General features: G+C 35.0%; 1 protein-coding gene across 4 annotated transcripts in view; it reads left to right on the top strand.

Moving 5' to 3' along the window:
- The window catches only part of MON2 (MON2 homolog, regulator of endosome-to-Golgi trafficking), an 83682-nt gene that overhangs the window by 48630 nt on the left and 16295 nt on the right, over window positions 1-18757 (top strand). For 2 of the 4 annotated variants that reach the window (XM_074902971.1, XM_074902974.1), the window contains exons 20-29: window positions 434-535; window positions 2732-2842; window positions 3622-3797; window positions 7021-7183; window positions 7679-7972; window positions 8731-8929; window positions 10810-11438; window positions 16070-16213; window positions 16760-16777; window positions 17043-17171. In XM_074902971.1, coding sequence (XP_074759072.1) covers window positions 434-535; window positions 2732-2842; window positions 3622-3797; window positions 7021-7183; window positions 7679-7972; window positions 8731-8929; window positions 10810-11438; window positions 16070-16213; window positions 16760-16777; window positions 17043-17171 — 1965 coding nt within the window. The remainder of the gene's footprint in view (window positions 1-433; window positions 536-2731; window positions 2843-3621; window positions 3798-7020; window positions 7184-7678; window positions 7973-8730; window positions 8930-10809; window positions 11439-16069; window positions 16214-16759; window positions 16778-17042; window positions 17172-18757) is intronic. The other 2 variants (XM_074902973.1, XM_074902972.1) reach the window with 1 other exon arrangement.

The raw sequence follows: 18757 nt of genomic DNA, 5'->3' as shown, positions 1-18757 counted from the left end.
TTAAATGAAATATTTTATATTGTTGTGTTCATATATAATTTTAACTTTAAAAATTTTTGTGGGAAAAAGACTATTTTTCTAGTAAAATACATTCTAAAACTGATTGGAGGACTGTGTGAAAATTAGAGATTTGAAAGGAATATCAGTGCTCTGGTTACTGTCAAACTTTGAGAAAGCTATGAAAAATTACGAAAGTAGTATTCTTCATGGTGTGCTGTTGCTACCCCCTTGTGGCTTCTTGTGAAGTACTGCACATGCTGTGGAAACTTTGCAGTCATACTACCTAAACTGTTGTGGCAGCATTCACAGCCTGCAAAACACAGTACTTCAGTGAGATTAGTTGCACCTTAATTTATAAATTATAATGTAGTAAAATGCTCTGACATTATCTGAGTTACCTCAAAGTTATGTGTTCAAATTCCATTTTATTAAGGAACCATCACTTTTTGCTGTTGCAAAATTACTGGAAACAGGACTAGTTAACATGCACAGGATTGAGATTCTTTGGAGACCTCTGACCGGTCATCTTCTGGAGGTAACTAACTGCTTTTATCAGTTGTATTAGAACTTAGTTTGTATTAATAAAGGTCTGTGGAAATGCATTTTTAAAGTGTGATTTTAAAAAAAATCTAAATTCTATTTACATGTTTTGGTTTATGCACTTTGGTTTTGCAACTAGAATGCATCACAATTTGAACTTAAAAGTTAACTTTCTATTTTTAAATTCCAATATTTTAAAATATCTTACTGACTTTGTATTTATGGTGGCCATCAGTCTATATAACACAGCAATGTTAAAATGATTGATTTATTATACTTCATATATGTGTTAGAATTAAGGTAACAGGTTTCACTTCACATTCACTTCACTTCACAGAAAACTACAGGTTTCACTTCAAATTCCTGTAGTACAAATATCTACAAAGGTTTTAAGTTATGTTTTTGTGTCGTTACTGGATAGATTGGAGCCATTAGATTTACTAACAAAGGATTTGTTTTTAAAATGTTTAAGCTAACGTTCTGAATGGTCTCTTTAAGAGAATAGTGCACAAATATAAAAATACATGTCATAATCCTATTTCAATAAGTATTTTGACTTCCACGTGAAGAGTATGCTCCATCAAGGAAAAAAATGTTAAATTTGTGAAACTAAAACCAGGTGACAGAATGTAATTGTAAAGTTTGAATTCTCTACACAGATATGTAGAAGAGTGTAATGCAAGAAATTTGAAGTGGGTAAAGGAGAAACTTTATGGAAAATGAAGAAGAAAAGCTGTCAGACACTTCCTTAGAACCAGTGCATTATTTCAAGCAGTATTAAGGATTGTCCATCACTAACTTTATTTAAGGAGATCTTCTCCATATAATCTTTTATCTGTGATAAGAATTTTGGGTACTTAAGGGTTTAAAGTCTTAAAGCACAGGCATCTCTTGTCTTTTTTCCCCTCCAAGACAATAAGGTTCATCATTCATATCTTGAAACTCTGAGTTTTCATTTAGTAATCAGTGTTATACACTGTGGGTATTTGCTACTGTTTTGTAGAAAATACACAGTCTTTTCAATTTCTTTTAAAGTGTACGGCCTTATTTCCTTTTAAACTTCAGTCACTGAGGTACAATAAGGAAGGAGAAAACACCAGCTGCAAATTCAATTAAACACAACCTGAGGGAAGAATTTGTTCCCTGTCTCTGAAACTGATTATCTGATCATATTCAGAGCATCATGAAGTAGTTCAAATTCCTTCTTTTTTGTGTAAGTTAAAAAAATATAAGTAATTCAAGAGAGTAGCTATTTCTTGTCTGCATTTTTTAACACTAAGCTAGCTCATCTGCATTGTCCTCCTCCTCAGTCTGGCTATTACCTGATAAGGGAATGGTGCACCAACCAAAACCATGAGCCTTCCTTATGATCCTGTCTTGGACTTTGATTCTTGATTCTCACACCATCTGAGCTAGGGCTGTAAGGGTGGGTAGAAATAATTATGTAGAGGTCAATGAAACTGTAGACTTACTTGTTTGAGGGTAATGTATCAGATATGGGAATATGGTTCATACTAGGTATCTATGCAGTGGGTCTGCACAATATTTTAAATTTTTCTGTTCTAAAAAAAGCAGTTAGCAAAACTATTAGGTTTAGGTAATTAGGAGAGCAAAATGAAGACACATTTGAAACATACTTCAAATAGTATTCATTATTGTTTTGTCAAGTTTTTTAAATAGGGGAGTGTAAGGCTTATTTTACATTCATTATGTAGTTTTTGTATAGCAGAGCAGTGCTGGCTACTGTCATGATTCCTTACTTGATTATGTTAAGCAGTGTGTGAAAGATGAAACTTTGAATTTTATAGTAGCTTAAGGCTAAGTTAAACCTGAGAGTTTCAGGCATTCAGTGAAGAGTTGTTTGGTGCTTTTTAATCAATCGTTATCTGAATTAGCAGTTAATATATTCATTTTGGAAAATGTCTTGGTTTGAACTGCTGTGGTTTTCATTATGTTTCCTTCTGTGTCTTTCACTGCTTCCTATTGCTTCCTTATTCAGAAGGTATGTCTGTCCAAAAGAAACATTTTTTTATTATTAAACCTATTTTATCATCTAGAGATTTGTTGTATTGTTGTAAATATTTTTTTATAATATTGTATGTAAATTTGAATATAATTTAAAAAACATTACATATATTCAAATCTTGGTTAAATAAAAGTGACTTTTAAAAAAAAATTGCTGTGTTTTCAGGTCTGTCAGCATCCAAACTCCAGAATGAGAGAATGGGGAGCAGAAGCTTTAACTTCTCTTATTAAAGCAGGACTGACATTCAGCCATGATCCTCCATTATCTCAAAATCAGGTAAAGTAAGTTTAAGAACAGCTGCTTTCCTCCTTTTCTGAAACTTAAAATGATCATGAAATGAAAATCTTCCTTAGAGGAAGTTTTCTACAGTTCAGTGAATAGGGAAGCGTTCATGAAGCTACTGTTGAGTTTATAAAGCCTACAGCTGTAACATTCATATGTAACTATTGAGAATCACCTCATGCATTCTAGTGAACTACCCTCCTTCCTTTTTCAAATGCATAACGAAGAGTGGTCATGCTTGCATATTACGTCCATTTGTTAGAACAAATTATAGATCACCCTTAAGAGTGCAAAAGAATTCTAGAATGTTTAGGAGTATATATGTGTTGAGGTGGCAGGTAAAAAATAAATTGACTAACCTTCTAAATCATAGCTATTCAATCCATCATTAATAAAACATTCTAATATTTTTACTGAGGTTAAGTGGATAGTTTTTTCAAGGTGTCTTTAGTATAAAGCTGAGTCTGGCCCTGCTGGGTGAGCATAATGTTGCATGGTGGTTTTTATGGAACTGTCACAGTATGCTGTAGCTACTTCCTAAGGGACCTGGAGAACAGGTGGGGAGAAAAAAAAAAGAAAAAACAGATATCCTGCTGAGATCCTTTATAAAGTGTTTCTTTAGAAAGGCCAGTCTGACACTGAATTTGAGCATTTAATAAATGGATTACTGAATTCATTTGATGAATCTTGAATTGGTACTGCATGTTTTAATTAAATAATTAAGAATCAGTTAAATTTTAGCATCCTTAATATGCTTTATTGTTTACTTTTAGAGACTGCAGTTGCTTTTATTGAATCCACTAAAGGAACTGTCAAACATTAGTCATCCTGATATCAGGATCAAGCAGTTGGAGTGTGTGCTACAGATTTTGCAAAGTCAGGGTGACAGCTTAGGACCTGGTTGGCCATTGGTGCTTGGAGTCATGGGGGCAATCCGAAGTGATCAGGGGTAAGTGGTGGAAATAAAATTTTAAAATCATGTAAGATAAGAACAGTAGAAAGAATTTTGCTTTTATTTTCTTACTTTAGTAACCACTTTGATAATAGACATCATTTTTGTTATTTTTAGTTTATGAACAGTTTATTCAACAAATATACATTTTCAAAAATCTTTCCTGTAGCACACTTACATTTTACTGAATTAATGTTTCAGAAGACCAGAGTATTGTTCCACTCTACCCTCTCCTGTGGTCAGCATGCACTATACACAGAGGAGGAGTACTTGTGCCAATTCATTTGATCTTAACCATCTGCTGGACACATCTCTGGTGCTTGCAGATAATTCAATATGACTTAGCTGTTGCTCACAGCACCTCTGCTGTTTCGTTTTCTTCTTAAATCTTTGGGTAGTCTCTAGACTGTGTCATCTTCTGAACGCTCTCTCTTTTTGTTGAAGCCTTCCTCCCTAAATGTCTGCTGGCAGCATAAGGATGCAACATTATTTACTTGCTCTGGGTGAATCCCTTGACTGACTAACACAGCTGACTTGCCAACAGAGGGGGGATGTTACTGGACAAGTCCTCTTGTCCACAAGGGAAAGTGAGAGAAGAAGTTGCAAGTTTTTTTGAGGTGAGCAGTGAAATGAGCATCTGGCCCTGGAACTGTAAGCACCAAGAACTATACCCACATACTTAGACTACATTATTCCTTCTTTGGTGCTAGTCAAGACTAGCACCAGAATTGGTCAGCAAATAACTAGTGTTGGAATTCACCTTGGCATGTCTCTCCTTTCACCCCACCTTAGCTTCTTTCTTCTGGCCATATGAAGATTACCTAAAGCCCCTTCAAATTCTTGGAGAATTTTGCTATTGTACCAGTATTGCTTGCTCCGGCAGTAGTACTTACCAAAATCCCCAAGGACGTTGACATTCTTGGTTGTGAGCATTCTCTTTTTGGTAACCATGCTTCCTTTGGTATCTTCTGTTTCCACACTTGTTGCGGTGTGTTCTGTAATTCCTACGTGCCTTTTGATTTTCACTGTAGTTGCTGATAGATGAGAACCCACACAGATTCCTTCTCAAGGTCCTTTTACATGTCAAACTCATACCTCACTGGAAGGTATCTCAAGATGTTACTAAGATCTTGTGTTGTATCTTAGTCTCCTACAAAGCATACAGAGTAATCTAATTGTCTTCAACTATAGAGCACTGTTTGCCTACATCATGTCAACTAGAGTAGGAAAAAAATGAAGCAAGCTTCCTTTTCCTTGAGAAACAACCAAATTTCTTGCCTCACTTAGAGCTGTGAGCACAAGATGTAGGCACTATTATTATACTTTAAATATAAACTTATTGACCATGAGACTTCCTTCACAACTGTCTTCTCTCTGGTCAGTGAACATCCTGGATTCCTGCAGAGAAATCCATTTACCTTCCAGAAGAACTTCTTGCCAGGCTGCTATAAATACAGAAGATGCTATTTTGAGAGTCAATGATACTTCGGTCACTTCTTCATTGTACAGTGCTAGCCTGCCAAACAAAAGAAAGTCTTCCATTGAAGAATTTTCCGGTGGGATGCCCCTGTTTATTTTAAGGATGGTGAATAAAGCCCTATATTGTCTTAAGTTTTTGAGCTACACTTAAGTTTCTTGCATTTATATTTACCTTTTTGGTGACCACCTATAACGTTGACAGTTTTAGATGTTTGAAGAGCTCTATTGCTGTTGCCACTTGCATGAAGGACTTTGAAACCTTTCTCCAAACGCATAGTAGAGTGGGACATTAATTGGGAAATTAACTCTTTTTGAGTTTGTTCTAGCAGCCTTGCATTTGAAGATTAGAAAGAGAGATTACTTTCCCATTAACTCAGCTGTTCAAAATGAGTAGTGTAAATATACTTTCATTTCCTGCCTCCTTCCCTTCTCTCTTAGAGTCCTTGAAGGTCAAATACTTCTGGAACTTTGTAGTGGAGAGGGAACTGCAGCAGTTTTGGGTGTGTTTCGCTTTATAGACTCTTCTAACAAATATGGGGGAAAGTAGTGTGAGCATTTCCTCCATGAGTATAGCAATGATAAGCCCTTTGATCTTATGTGGATGTTTCCCTGCAGTATACATCATATTAGAGGATTATTAGTTATATGATTATTGTCCATGTGAAGTTTCTTGTGCATTCCTCTGACTTCCATATCATGTTGACTGTTATGATACAGTGGAAATGGCCCACCTATGATTTTCATTTTGAAATAATTGAAAAAATTATTATTTTATTTAGGATTCTGAAACATCTACTGGCATATCCATAGTCTGAATTTTTTCCTGGGATATCCATTCTGAAGGACACTTAAGCTTCTCTATCACAAACCTTTGGAATATTTTCTTTTGTACATGAAACATTAGTATTAAAAAACCCCTATAGTGAAATTTAAATGCAGCTTCCTTGTTTTATGTTATCTACGCTCCAGCACTCCTTTTGATACCTTCATTTTGTCTCTCACTAAACAAGGTTTTAGCTATAGATGAACTTGCTGCTTCTTGAAAGCTCCTTCTCACAAACTTTTTCCATATACATTTTCATTTTGTTTGTATTCAGAATTTAATTCTGAAGGCAAAGGATTTATTAAGGATCTTTTCAATGGCAGATATTTTGAAAAGAATTTGTCTAAAACAATATAGTATTGAAGCAAGTAAGATACATTAGCATGCATCTTCCCTAATAAATAAAAATACATTTTGCCCACCTATTTGTCATACTTTAATTTGTAACTGCTGATACAAGAAATTGTTCAGAACGGCTTACGCTTTGGAAGATTATCATGCTCAGACTTAAGCTTTGTTTTGTCCGTTGGTTTTGGGGGTTTTTTTTAGAATGTTTTAGCTGACACAATCGAGCTAAGAAGTCCTAGAACTCTAGTACAGGGAAGTGGACTTTAATGTATAAAACTAGCTGAGGGCCACTGGAGAGTTTAACTTCAACTTCCCTAGTTAGTCAACATGGACTAAAATACTTCATCAGAATCTGAATCTCTAACTTAATGGTGTATCTCAAAAACCCCTCTAGTTGAAACATTTAAAATGTTGCAAATTAATTTCAAAACATTAGATGAGTTGGGGTTTTTTTTTTAAATAATGCTATCTCCTGAGGTATTGTATTCAGAACATTCCTGTGCTCTTGAAGAAATCTGAAATGAGTGTGTGTGTGTGTGTGTGTTTTGTTTTTTGTTTTGTTTTTTTAAGAGAGTCCTTAATACGGACTGCATTCCAGTGTCTTCAGTTGGTTGTGACAGACTTTCTTCCAACAATGCCATGTACTTGTCTACAGATAGTTGTTGAAGTTGCCGGAAGCTTTGGACTTCACAATCAAGAGCTAAATATTAGCTTAACTTCAATTGGTTTGTTGGTGAGTTTTATGTTAACCTACAGTGATGCTGCTTCTGGCTTTCATATTTTTATTTTTAATAAAAATTAATCTGTAGTCAATTCTACAAATTAAAGACAAAACCTAATTTTTGAGTTCTTACTGAACACCCATGCTGTCATTTGGAATCATACGTAAATTGAGTGAGCACAATTTATCTTTAATCTGCATGTCACCAGGGTTAGGTAAAGAAATAGTATTGTGTTGTAACCATGTTCATCAGTATCCTAATATGTTGTTTCCTTTTCTAGTACTTTATGTATAACTGGGGCCTAAAAGCTGAGGCTAAGAAGTACTTCCTGCACCTTGCAGTATTTATGCATTGATGTTCTTCCATCAGTGTAGGGAAATTAATATCTTGATGTACTTTGCAAAATACTTTTAAATGTGAAAACGAGGAACAACTTATTTCATTATCATTAAGAGCATTATAATTTTTTTTATTGTACAACAGCATATGTCTTATTTATTTTGTAGTGGAATATTTCAGATTATTTTTTCCAAAGAGGTGAAATAATTGAAAAGGAGCTAAACAAAGAAGAAGCAGTGTTGCAGAAACAGGCAGAAGAAAGGGGGGTGATGCTGAATAGACCTTTTCATCCTGCACCACCATTTGACTGTCTTTGGTTATGCCTATATGCCAAACTTGGAGAACTGTGTGTGGATCCCCGACCTGCAGTTAGAAAGAGCGCTGGGCAGACATTGTTTTCAACTATTGGTGCTCATGGAACTTTATTGCAACATTCAACATGGCACACAGTAATATGGAAGGTATGATGCGTAAGCTTTCACTAAAGGTTTTTGAAAATTGCATTCACATTTTGGTAACCACTGACATGCTATTTTAGTATCAGTTAACTAGTTTATTAAGACTTTTTAAAGATAAGATATGGTGGCAGAAGACTGATGTTATCATTTGGTTTGGTTTTATTTTTTTTCACACTTTCTTTCCTCTGGCCCTTAAAGCCTCTTACAAAATGTAATTTTTGTATCTTGACCATTTCTTTCCTACTCAGAAGTTGTATAAAAAGTCTACTTCCTTCCTATGAAGATGAGTGACTCCCTTGTCCTAAAATGTGGTGATGTTTGAGGGTCATGTGATTGGATTGATCTGATATTAGATTGAGCTTTACTTTGCACTCTGTTATGGCGCTCTTACTTGAGAGGATCTGTCAAATGCCATGTTGTAGATCATAGTCATGCAGGTTGTGCCTTACAGAAAAAGTCAGGCTATAGTTGAGTCTGTTGTACCTGTGAGGTGTCTGAGATCTACTGGTTTTAGCCTTCTGTTAGTGCTAACGCTGCTCTCGGTGGTTTTGATCATGCTGTTTCTAACCTTCTCAAGTGAACACCAGTTGGCTGATTCTTACTCTTAGCTGTTGCAGAGACTGTTTAGAATAAGGGAATCCTCATGGTGACACAATGACAGAAAGGATAATAGAAAAATTACTATTTTTTTGTTGTTTTACCGTGAATACAACTATGTTATTTGAAAAATTGCTTTTTTCCTCTTTTTCTGGCTATTACAGGTTTTATTTCACCTGTTGGATAGGGTTCGAGAATCTTCTACCACAGCTGACAAAGAGAAGATTGAATCAGGAGGAGGCAATATTCTCATCCATCATTCAAGGGATACAGCTGAGAAACAGTGGGCTGAGACATGGGTATTAACACTGGCTGGAGTTGCAAGGATATTTAACACCAGGAGATACTTACTTCAGCCTTTAGGTAAAATTTATAGTTTAAAGTAATGGAAAGATACAGTAATAAGCTCTCTGCTTTTGTATATTTTTTCAGTTAAAGTACTTGGCAAGACTCTTAAGCTTAAAAGTGTGTTCTGTTGTGTCTCAACTCAAATTTGATGAAAATTATGGAGTTTTTAATTCATGCTCCTTAGAGCCAAAAATTCTAAGTACCAATTTCATCTTCCGTATCACAGTACAAGAGATTAAATCTCGCTAGTCACAATTCTGGATGCCAAATAGCTTTAATTTATAGTAGTCCGATAATAATAATAAAAAAAATTATTATTATCTGTTCTTTTGGTTGTCAGAACATATTTTTCCTCTTGTCTTTCAGAGGTTACACAACACTTGTCTAGAACTCTTCCATAGCATCTGTGTCAAATTTAACAGTGCTCTTACAGTGTAAACAGAACTCACTTGTAAAGTCAGTGAAGTATATAGCTTGGAAAAGAAGAAAGGGAATTTTTAAATAAAACGATTGGACTTGTTATGACGTGAAAGATGTTAAGACTACCCAGTATTTCAAGTGATTCTTTTTCTTCTCTCGTGATATTCCTCCGCTGTTTGTCTTGTACAGAGATGTCAGTTTGAGTTACTTTACTGTTGTCACTAATGCAGCTAACGGAAGTGAGTTCCCCTTTTCTTCTTCTTTCTTAAAATCTTACCTTTTACATTTTGAAGTTTTTTACTTTGCTTCTGTAACTCCTTGGTGTCTTTATTTCTTACTCTTCCTTTTTCTTAGGCTCTGATTTTTCCTAATTTCTTTTTCACTTTCTCCTGTAGAAATTAGACATCAGGCCGTTTACCAAACTATTGTGAAATATAAAATATTACTACATACAACGGAACAATGTAAATGTATTGAACTAGATAATATAATTCAACATTCATGCCTGTTTTGTACAGAAAAAAATGTTTTGTTTCAGTTTAAGATTCCTAACAGAGATACTCTGATATAATTTCAAAACAGCTTTCATTTCTAGTTTGGTTAACTAGAATAACTTTAAAAAATAAGAATGTGATATAAAGAATATACAGCTTGCAAGGAGAATACCCAATTACATTAATGTACCTTTACCATCCCATAGTATGCAATTAATATATATATGTAACTAGAAAAATGTGGTTTTTTTGTTATTTTCAATACAGATATCAACACATTGATAGCTATCAAGAATATTGGTCATTTTCAGAAATGTAGTAGATTTTAAACTATCTGAAACTTGAGTTAAAACTGAATATAAAATTAAAACATTTTGCAGGGCTATTTTAATTATTCAAACACAGTAATTAGTAACATAGAGAATTAAAGGTTAATGCTAAATTTAATGTAAAACCCTAAACCTATAACCTAAAAATGAAATCTTTCTCCACAGTACAATTACCAGAGCATTTAAAAATAATTTATTTATAAATGCATATATAGGTTATATAGAGAGATTTGACCTTTAGACTATAGATTTGACCCTTAATTTCTTGTGTGTGCTTAACACTTTTTGAAATCAGCAGACATCTGGGAAGTATAAGAACAAATCTGTTTCACTATCCTGAATAAAGAAAGCATATTTTTCTGATATGGGATGTGGTATGTGATTTTTTTTTTTCACAAGCAAATTCAACATAACATTGATATATTGTTTCATTCTTCATATTTGTGTGTTTCTCTGTCATGTTAATTCTTTCTGGCTATGGTTGAAAATATTCTGAAAGTCATTCAAGTCATCACCTAACTTCATGAAATTTCTCTGTATTAGAGTAACATGAACATGAACAGCCTTTTAGGGACAGAGTGGGTGGGAAGGGGAACAGGGAACCAGTTCCAAGTTGACTTTTTTTTTTTCCCCCCACTCTTTTTTACAATAGGAGACTTTTCCCAAGCCTGGGATGTTCTTCTTGATCACATCCAATCAGCAGCACTCAGCAAAAATAATGAAGTTTCCTTGGCTGCTCTGAAAAGCTTCCAGGAGATCTTACAAATTGTTTCTCCTGTCCGAGACTCCGAGAAGCCTGACACACCACCAGCTATCAATGTTTCTGTACCTGTGGTGGTAGGAACAACAACTGCCACTAGTCTTGGCAGATCATTCATGAGAACTGACTCCATAGGAGAAAGAATAGGAAGATACAATGGATCTGAACCCCCTGTAATAACAGATGAGATTGAAGATCTGAATCTTTGGTGGGCAGCCTGGAACAGCTGGTATAGGATTGGCTCAGAAAGTACAAGGCCTCCAATTACTTGTGATAAATTGACTTTTATTCCCAGCCAGCCTTTTCTTACAGCTTTAATTCAAATATTCCCAGCTCTTTACCAACACATCAAAACTGGTTTCAGCATGGATGATCTCCAAAAGCTGGGTGTCATTTTGCACGGTGCTGTTTCAGTTCCAATCAGTTCTGATGCTTCCCCTTTCATCCTTCCATCTTACACTGAAGCAGTTTTGACAAGTTTACAGGAAGCAGTGCTTACAGCTTTAGATGTTTTACAAAAGGTAATAACGTGACTTCAAATGTGTGGTGAAAGTTAAACTACACTGTGTCTCAGTTCTTCTTCTTCTAACTGTAGTGTAACTTAAACATGAATTTTTAAATTATTTATAATTGCATGGTGTACTGTATTAAAACCATTAGATCTCCATTCCTGGTGCAAACCAGGTGCTCTGCATTGAAAGGAGTGGTGTAACCTTAATGAAATGCACTTTGCTTGACTGCAGAAATACCTTAAATATTGTGCTCTGTTTGTAGCCATTTACTTGTCTGTGTAATATTAAAGTGTTGTATTGCTATGAAGGTATGTACATGGAGGTGGGAGAACAAGCCCATAAACAGTATTCCTTATGTTACCCAGATACTGCCATAAACAAAGTCTAGAAGAATAGTGAACTTTGAATTCATGCAAAACATAAAATACAAAAAGGTCTCTGGCACACCACCTACCTTCTTGCCTCTTGTTAATCAGTGTTTAAGGAAAGTTTAAGGAAAATACTGATCTCTGCGTAAGAAATTCTTACTATAGAACTCATCCTCAAAGAGCACTCTTCATGCAAGTGAATCTATAAGCAACAAATTAGGGTGCCCTTTTTCTGGATATTTAAAAAAAGTATTGCTTCTTTCTTTTTGGAGTTGTAAAATATCTCCTTGCAAAAAAATTTGTTCATTCAGAAAACTTATTCTAAAGAAGCCAAGTTGATAATAAACGAGATCATGCATTTATATTAAGCCCTGTTTTTTAAAAAAACTCAAAAAACCTACTCTGGAAATGCTAGAATCAAAACTACCCATGTGACCCGACTTCATTCCCTTTGGGATTTCATGGTATGACTACTTTGCTTAACTATGTGGTCATTCCTCCCTCCCTGCCTCTGTCACGATCCTGTCCCATTTAGCTCATAGGTCACATGGTGCCTACTAAATGAGCAGCAATTCAGTATCTTGCTTTCTTTTTGCTTAGTGTGGGTTGACTCATCTCATACTGACTTAAATCCCACAAGCAAGGCAGAATCATTATCTTACAGCTGTTCCTTTAATTTATGGGTTCAACAAATATTCATTAATGTATTTCAAGAACAGAGTTATAAGATTAGAATTTGATATTAAATCAGTTTTATATGCAGGGATATAAATAACATGCAGTTTTAACACCAATCATACCCACTACATTTTCATCCTTTTCCAGTCATGCTTGACCCTTTTGTACCCTTCCCTTTCCAGCAGCTCAGCCCTACCCAAGTCCTGTTTTTCCCAGTTAATTATTCCATATATTCATCTTGGATTTTTCTGTTTCTGTGCCAGTCTCCTTATCCAGATGTTCTTAGCTCCTTAAGGCTACAGGCATTAGTGTTTTTCAAAGAAGGGGTTAACAGAGTTTTTAGCATGAGAAAAACTCTACTTTTTTTTATACTCCTGTTCGTGTCAAGATGTTAAACTGTTTTAGCTGGAGTTTTCTTAAACAATAACAAAAGCAATAACTCCCCATGAGAAACAGAGACATGCTCTCTTCCCCTCTCCCAGTCAAAAGGGTTAGTATGGCAGTTACAAGCCTTTGCAAATACAGACTTACATAGTAAGTCTTAGGTACCTGAATTTATACAGTACTTCCTGCCCCATCTATAGTTACATTACTAACAGAACAGCACTGAAGTCTCTAAAAAAATAAGTTAAAATATAATTGGACATAGTAAGTTCTGTGAAGTTGCATGAACGCTCCTCTTGGCTGTATAACACAGTACAACTCACGTGATAAGGCAACTAGCCAGTGCTGATGTGGAGCAAAGGCCATCTGTCAGATGGTTTTGCTAGAGGCAACAGTATCTTCTTCCTCTATTGAAATGAATTAATATCCTCAGGAGTACACACAGAAGTTAATGGAACAGTTAAAGAAGAGTATGTACATAGTTGCCACCTTCTTTTAAACAAAATGTTTCTTACGAGTTTGCATTGCAGGATCAGAGTAAGTTTTGTACTTTGCTGATATAGGGAGATTTGGCTCAGTTCTGATTTTTGAAGAAGTTCTGGAAAAACCTGTGCATAGCATGGAAAAACCCTGACATTTTACACCCTTTGTCTTAGTTTTTCTTTTTATTTCTCATTAGAACTTGTTCTCTAGTGTTTCACTGCTGTAGTATAAGTGCCTACTTCATCACTGTAGCTCAGATGAAGTTTGTACTTACGCCCAAATTCTCTGATTATTTTCACTGCCTCCCTACATTGACTCTGGGTCAACTGTGCAGTGAACCAGCTGGCTCATCAGACAGAGGAACACAGATGCATACTTGGGGATCAGAGACATTTGAATTCTGCCTCTGCAGGCAGTATGGATGCAAACCTCTTGAGCTGAGTGTGGTAAACTCAAGGCTGTATTTACATACACTGGCAGAGGTGATAGAGAATTAGCTATGGAGAGCTCTAAAAAAACAGTAGTCCCTGACAGTAGTTGCACTGGGAGTTGTTAGATAAATCTGAACTATTAAAAAATGTGAAAGTTAGTCTGGAATGCTTTAAAGCATAAATTTCTGAAATTAAAGCCCTGTGCCAAATTTTACAACAAACAACAATCTTCAGAGTACTTCATTTTAGGTTTGTGTTTTGTTGTTGTCTGACGATTACTTTGATATTTATACATGTCTCTTTACTTCAGTATGTAAATAAGTGTGCTTAATGCAGTAAATACTACTTGTCTTACAAGCAACTCTTAAAGATACTTTCAGCATCCTTAATCACACACTTTGCTAGGCTATTTTTGAGTTTTTCATACACTTAGATAAAAGTTACCTCGTGTCAGGTAGAAGTATAAACCTCTTAGAAAAGAAATTCTGGTTAGATGAATTTTGAAAATTAAGTTACCCAAGTCTCATTTTTTTGTTATTATGTGGATAATGTTTAGAGTTGAAAATACCCCAGTAGACTGGATAGAAAATGTTTCTATTTATAAAATAAAAATTTTAATATTTCATAAAACATGAAGTGTAAGAAGCTACTTATGCACAAACTTCAAATAGGAAGCAATTACTGCTTTTGTTCATCAGTACAGGGATAGTAGCATGTGAAATAATTTTCCAATGATCCTGAAATGAGTAAAAATAAAAATCTATCAATGTGGAGTGAATGGCAAATGTATTTTAAGTTTTGCCATTATAGATGTTAAGATAGTCTTCTGTGGGTAATACAAGTTGCATCTGTGCGAGTAAGTTGCAGCTATACAAAAGTTATCCAGGGGTTTGTGGATGCTCTCTTTCCCTTTCTAATCCATGTGTTAGTGCATAAAATAATTTTTAATACCTTTTCTGATAGGTAAGTAATCTTGCATTAACCTGTTAAAATTTAGTTCAGTGACTTCAGTTCAGCAGCTAAAATTCCTTTACACGGTGTTGAATACTTTTACATCAGGAATTAACCTTTTAGTCTTCTGCCATTCAGGTGAGTATCTAGCATCAAATGATCTTTTGAGCACCAGAAAAGGAGTATGGCTTTTTAGGAGTGCTGCACTATATTCATAATGTTGATTAAGCTTTTTGAGTGTTAGACATGCATTTTGAATTGCAGGAAGCTGAGGAAAAGGGGAAGACCATTGGTGATTCATGGAGTGCTTTGCTGCAGGTTGTAGACTGCCTGAAGGTGCAACTAGGTCTTAGGGTGATGTAGTGATGACAGTGCCTATAGGCCCTATTGGCTTACTCCCTCTCATGGCTGGGGACTCAGGAAATTTGCTAGCCTGTTGACTGCCACAGCTTATGACACAGCCTCAGCATGGAGGCTGCACTCGAACAGCTTTGGAGCTGTTGGCATCTTGAGCGAGTTCAGCCACAATTTGTCATGCATGATCTGTGGTGAATGAAAAGGGGGTATCATTCCTCCCCAGAGAAAAATGACAGTACAAGCACAAGGCTCTTTTTGTGGAGCAATAAATAGACTGTTTCTTGAAGCTTTGAGGGGAGACACTTTAGGAGGAAAAGCAACACATTTAAAATGACAGAAAATAATTGGAGTAACTTCACAGACTCATTGTATCTGGCTTTGAAAATAAATGCCCTAAAATTGCCTTGGGATTTATATTGCAACAGGAAATCATTAGCCTATGACAATATGATATTTCATTGACATCTTGTAAGTACACCCTTCCTGAAATGTTTTCCATTTTAAAGCAAGATTATGAGTTTCAGCTATACCAAAATCATATAATTCTCATTTTATTTATGTTCCTTTCTGTAAGACACAATTTTAACTACTTACGAAAACCATGTATGAATTACTTCTGAGATTTAAATGTTTCTTGAAGTAGAACTTAAAGATGTGGCTGAGATCAACAGACAAGACATGTAAGACTTACATTTTGCTGTCATATTGAAGCAATTTGTAAAGAAAAGGTATCTTTTATTGGACAAAATGAGATAGCTGTATTTACTAAACTATAGATGCTCAGGTATCTTGCGACCTATTATACTTTAATCAAATAACAAAACTACTTTCCTTACACTGTTAGAACTGTACACTGTCTTTTATACAGCATGACTCTTGCAGAGTCTTATATGGGAGTTTTTCATCAGGAGCTCCTTATGCTGTTGCAGATTTTTGAACACAAAAGCTCAAGATATATATTAAGCTTTTGTATTTTCTTTTGATATAGGCTATATGTGTGGGCTCAGAAAGTATGCAGATAATGTATCCTGCAATCTTCGACCAGCTATTGGCCTTTGTAGAATTTTCCTGCAAACCTCCACAGTATGGACAGCTGGAAACAAAGCACATTGCAAATGCAAAGTATAATCAGGTAATTCGTTAAATCTCACTTTTTTCACTTGGCTGGTGAACCCAATTCAGCTTCAGATATAGGTTGTTTAGCAAGATGCTTTTATTCCATCTGTAAACATTTGTTGTGCATGTTGTGTAATAAGTTAATTTATTAGTATTTTTTTACATGGTTTTGTTATCTTTGTTTGCTCCCTTTGAAGTATACTTTGCTTTTATAGTTTGTATTTCTCCATGTAGGAAGGGTCTTGCCTGGACACCAGACATAGTGAATATGTCTGAATTTGTCCACTTACTTAATCTAAACCAACTTTACCTACATGTGATACCAAATTTAATAGAAAGACATGATAATTTTGAATGGAGAAAATTCCCTCAAGCTTCAAATTTTTGAATTGCACATGCTGTAGAGAAATAGGACAATAATGTTCAATAATTCTTTTTCTCTGTGTACTCTGCTGTTCACTAAGCATGAGCATCTGATTCAGTGTAATCGAAGAGGTAACTATTATGTATGTATTAATTCTTCTTATTCTATTTGTCCTGCAACACAATGGAATCACACTAGATACAACTATTTGCGCCGGTGAGTTAAATTTCCTTAAAGATTGTCCTAATGTAGTTGCTTGCCTAGACTGCAACATTTCTCCTACTTAAATGTACTTTACTTCAAGGTAGAGTACATTTTCATAGTCAGACTACGTTGTATTTGCAGTTTTGTTGCTTGGACTGTATTCTTAGCAAACCTTGCATGCATTAAACTGAAAGTTCAATGCAAAACATGCATTTTCTGTTCCTTAATTAATAGGTTTTCACGTATAGTTCAGTAATTTACTAACGTCTTTTCCTAGGCGGAATGGGTAGCACTGAATTACGTACCATTTGCTGAGAGATCATTGGAAGTTGTTGTGGACTTATACCAAAAGACAGCTTGCCATAAAGCTGTGGTAACAGAGAAAGTTCTTCAGAACATTATTAAGGTAAAAGTTTGTTCAGCATATGCTCTGAATTTAATGAGCTTGTATTGAAGATCATTAGTTTTATTTTGAGCTAGTGTTGATAAACACTTTCTGGGAAGCTTAAAGCTTTAGTAAACAAATTGATACTTGATGAAGATGAGCAGCAGGTAGTGATTTCTTCTGAAGCTGCAAGGCTAGTGATTAGGCTATATGTATTGTTCTTTAGCTGGATAATGTCAGCATTGGTATTTCAGTGTTAAGATAAAAATTTAACAAATGTGTTAGGCCACAAAATATAAATCTTTGAAAGTATTATGCACCTGAATCTGATAAGCAAGCCTCTTAGTATGACATTGAAGGCCAAAGACCAGTTTCTGTAGACTGGCATATATATTTCGGGGATGTGTGCTCTAGCTATTACTTCTGATTTACTTTTAATGACTTCGTGTGTCATTGATGTAGCTGTGAAATGTTATGGGTGCACAAATGTGCCTTTAAAGTGAAATTGCCAAACTTCTAACTATTTTTGGCCTTGTTTCCATTTAGCAAGTAATTTTGTTAAATAATTGAAGTAGTAGTAAATGTCTGGAGAAAAAAATGGATGTGACCTAAGTTTGTTTGTAATGACTTGTCTGACATCAGATTGTTCATGGATAGAAATTTAGAGACCTGAATGTGTTTAAAATAGTTATGTGGCATTGTTTGGAATCTATTTTGAATTAAATATTTGTATTTCTAAGTTAAGGCAGTTGTTTTCCACTTATGTTTTAATGGGATAGGTGAAACTGATATAAACATTTTTCTTTAACATTCAAGGTCGATAATAACGTGATCCATTGCAGTAGATAAAAATGGCTTTAAATCTATTTTTCACGTCTCTAAAGCCCGGGTTGTTGTTGGAATTGGATTTAACCCCTGTGAACAACAGCAGCAGAAAAAAATACTCTGTTTATCTCTAGGATTAGATCCTAGCTCTCCTAATTTTTGGCAATAGTTAATAACAATTGACTCACTCTCGAGAGCAAGAGTGAGTCTTCTCTTTCCTCCCTTTACTTTCCTCAAATCAGATGCTTCACTAAAAGCATTGGGGCAATATGCATAATACCCAAATTTAGTCACTATGTATTTGAAATGTAAATTAAATAGTTTTCCAGGATAACTTGGTATCAGGCTCTAGTTAGTTTGACTAACAATGCTAAAAGGAATACCTATAGTGTAAATAGTACATATGCTTAACGTTTTTAAACTCATTAATGACTTTCTTTTATAGATACTGAAGCCGTATTTCCATCTAAAAGACTTAAAATTTGCTGTGTTTCCATCTTCTATATATTTGAGTTGTGTTGCAGCCTTTATCTTAGAATTTCACTCACTGTTTTTGCTTTTAAACTTCATTTGTTGTAACAGTCAGCAATGACCAAGTTGCTTGAGTGGTTATGCATACAGTTCAACTTCTTCATATTAGGAAAAGTTGGAATTTAATGAGGCTTTTTTTTCTTTAATGTGGAAGCACTTGTGGTAGCTTTCTAGGAATGGGACTAAACTCTGCAGAATACACTTATGATAACAAACTGCCTGCAATCTGTTAGATGTTAGGAAAGCCCATC

The sequence above is a fragment of the Athene noctua genome, chromosome 3 (assembly GCF_965140245.1).
Source record: "Athene noctua chromosome 3, bAthNoc1.hap1.1, whole genome shotgun sequence".
NCBI lineage: Eukaryota > Metazoa > Chordata > Aves > Strigiformes > Strigidae > Athene > Athene noctua.
This window is presented reverse-complemented; position numbering and strand designations above follow the sequence as displayed.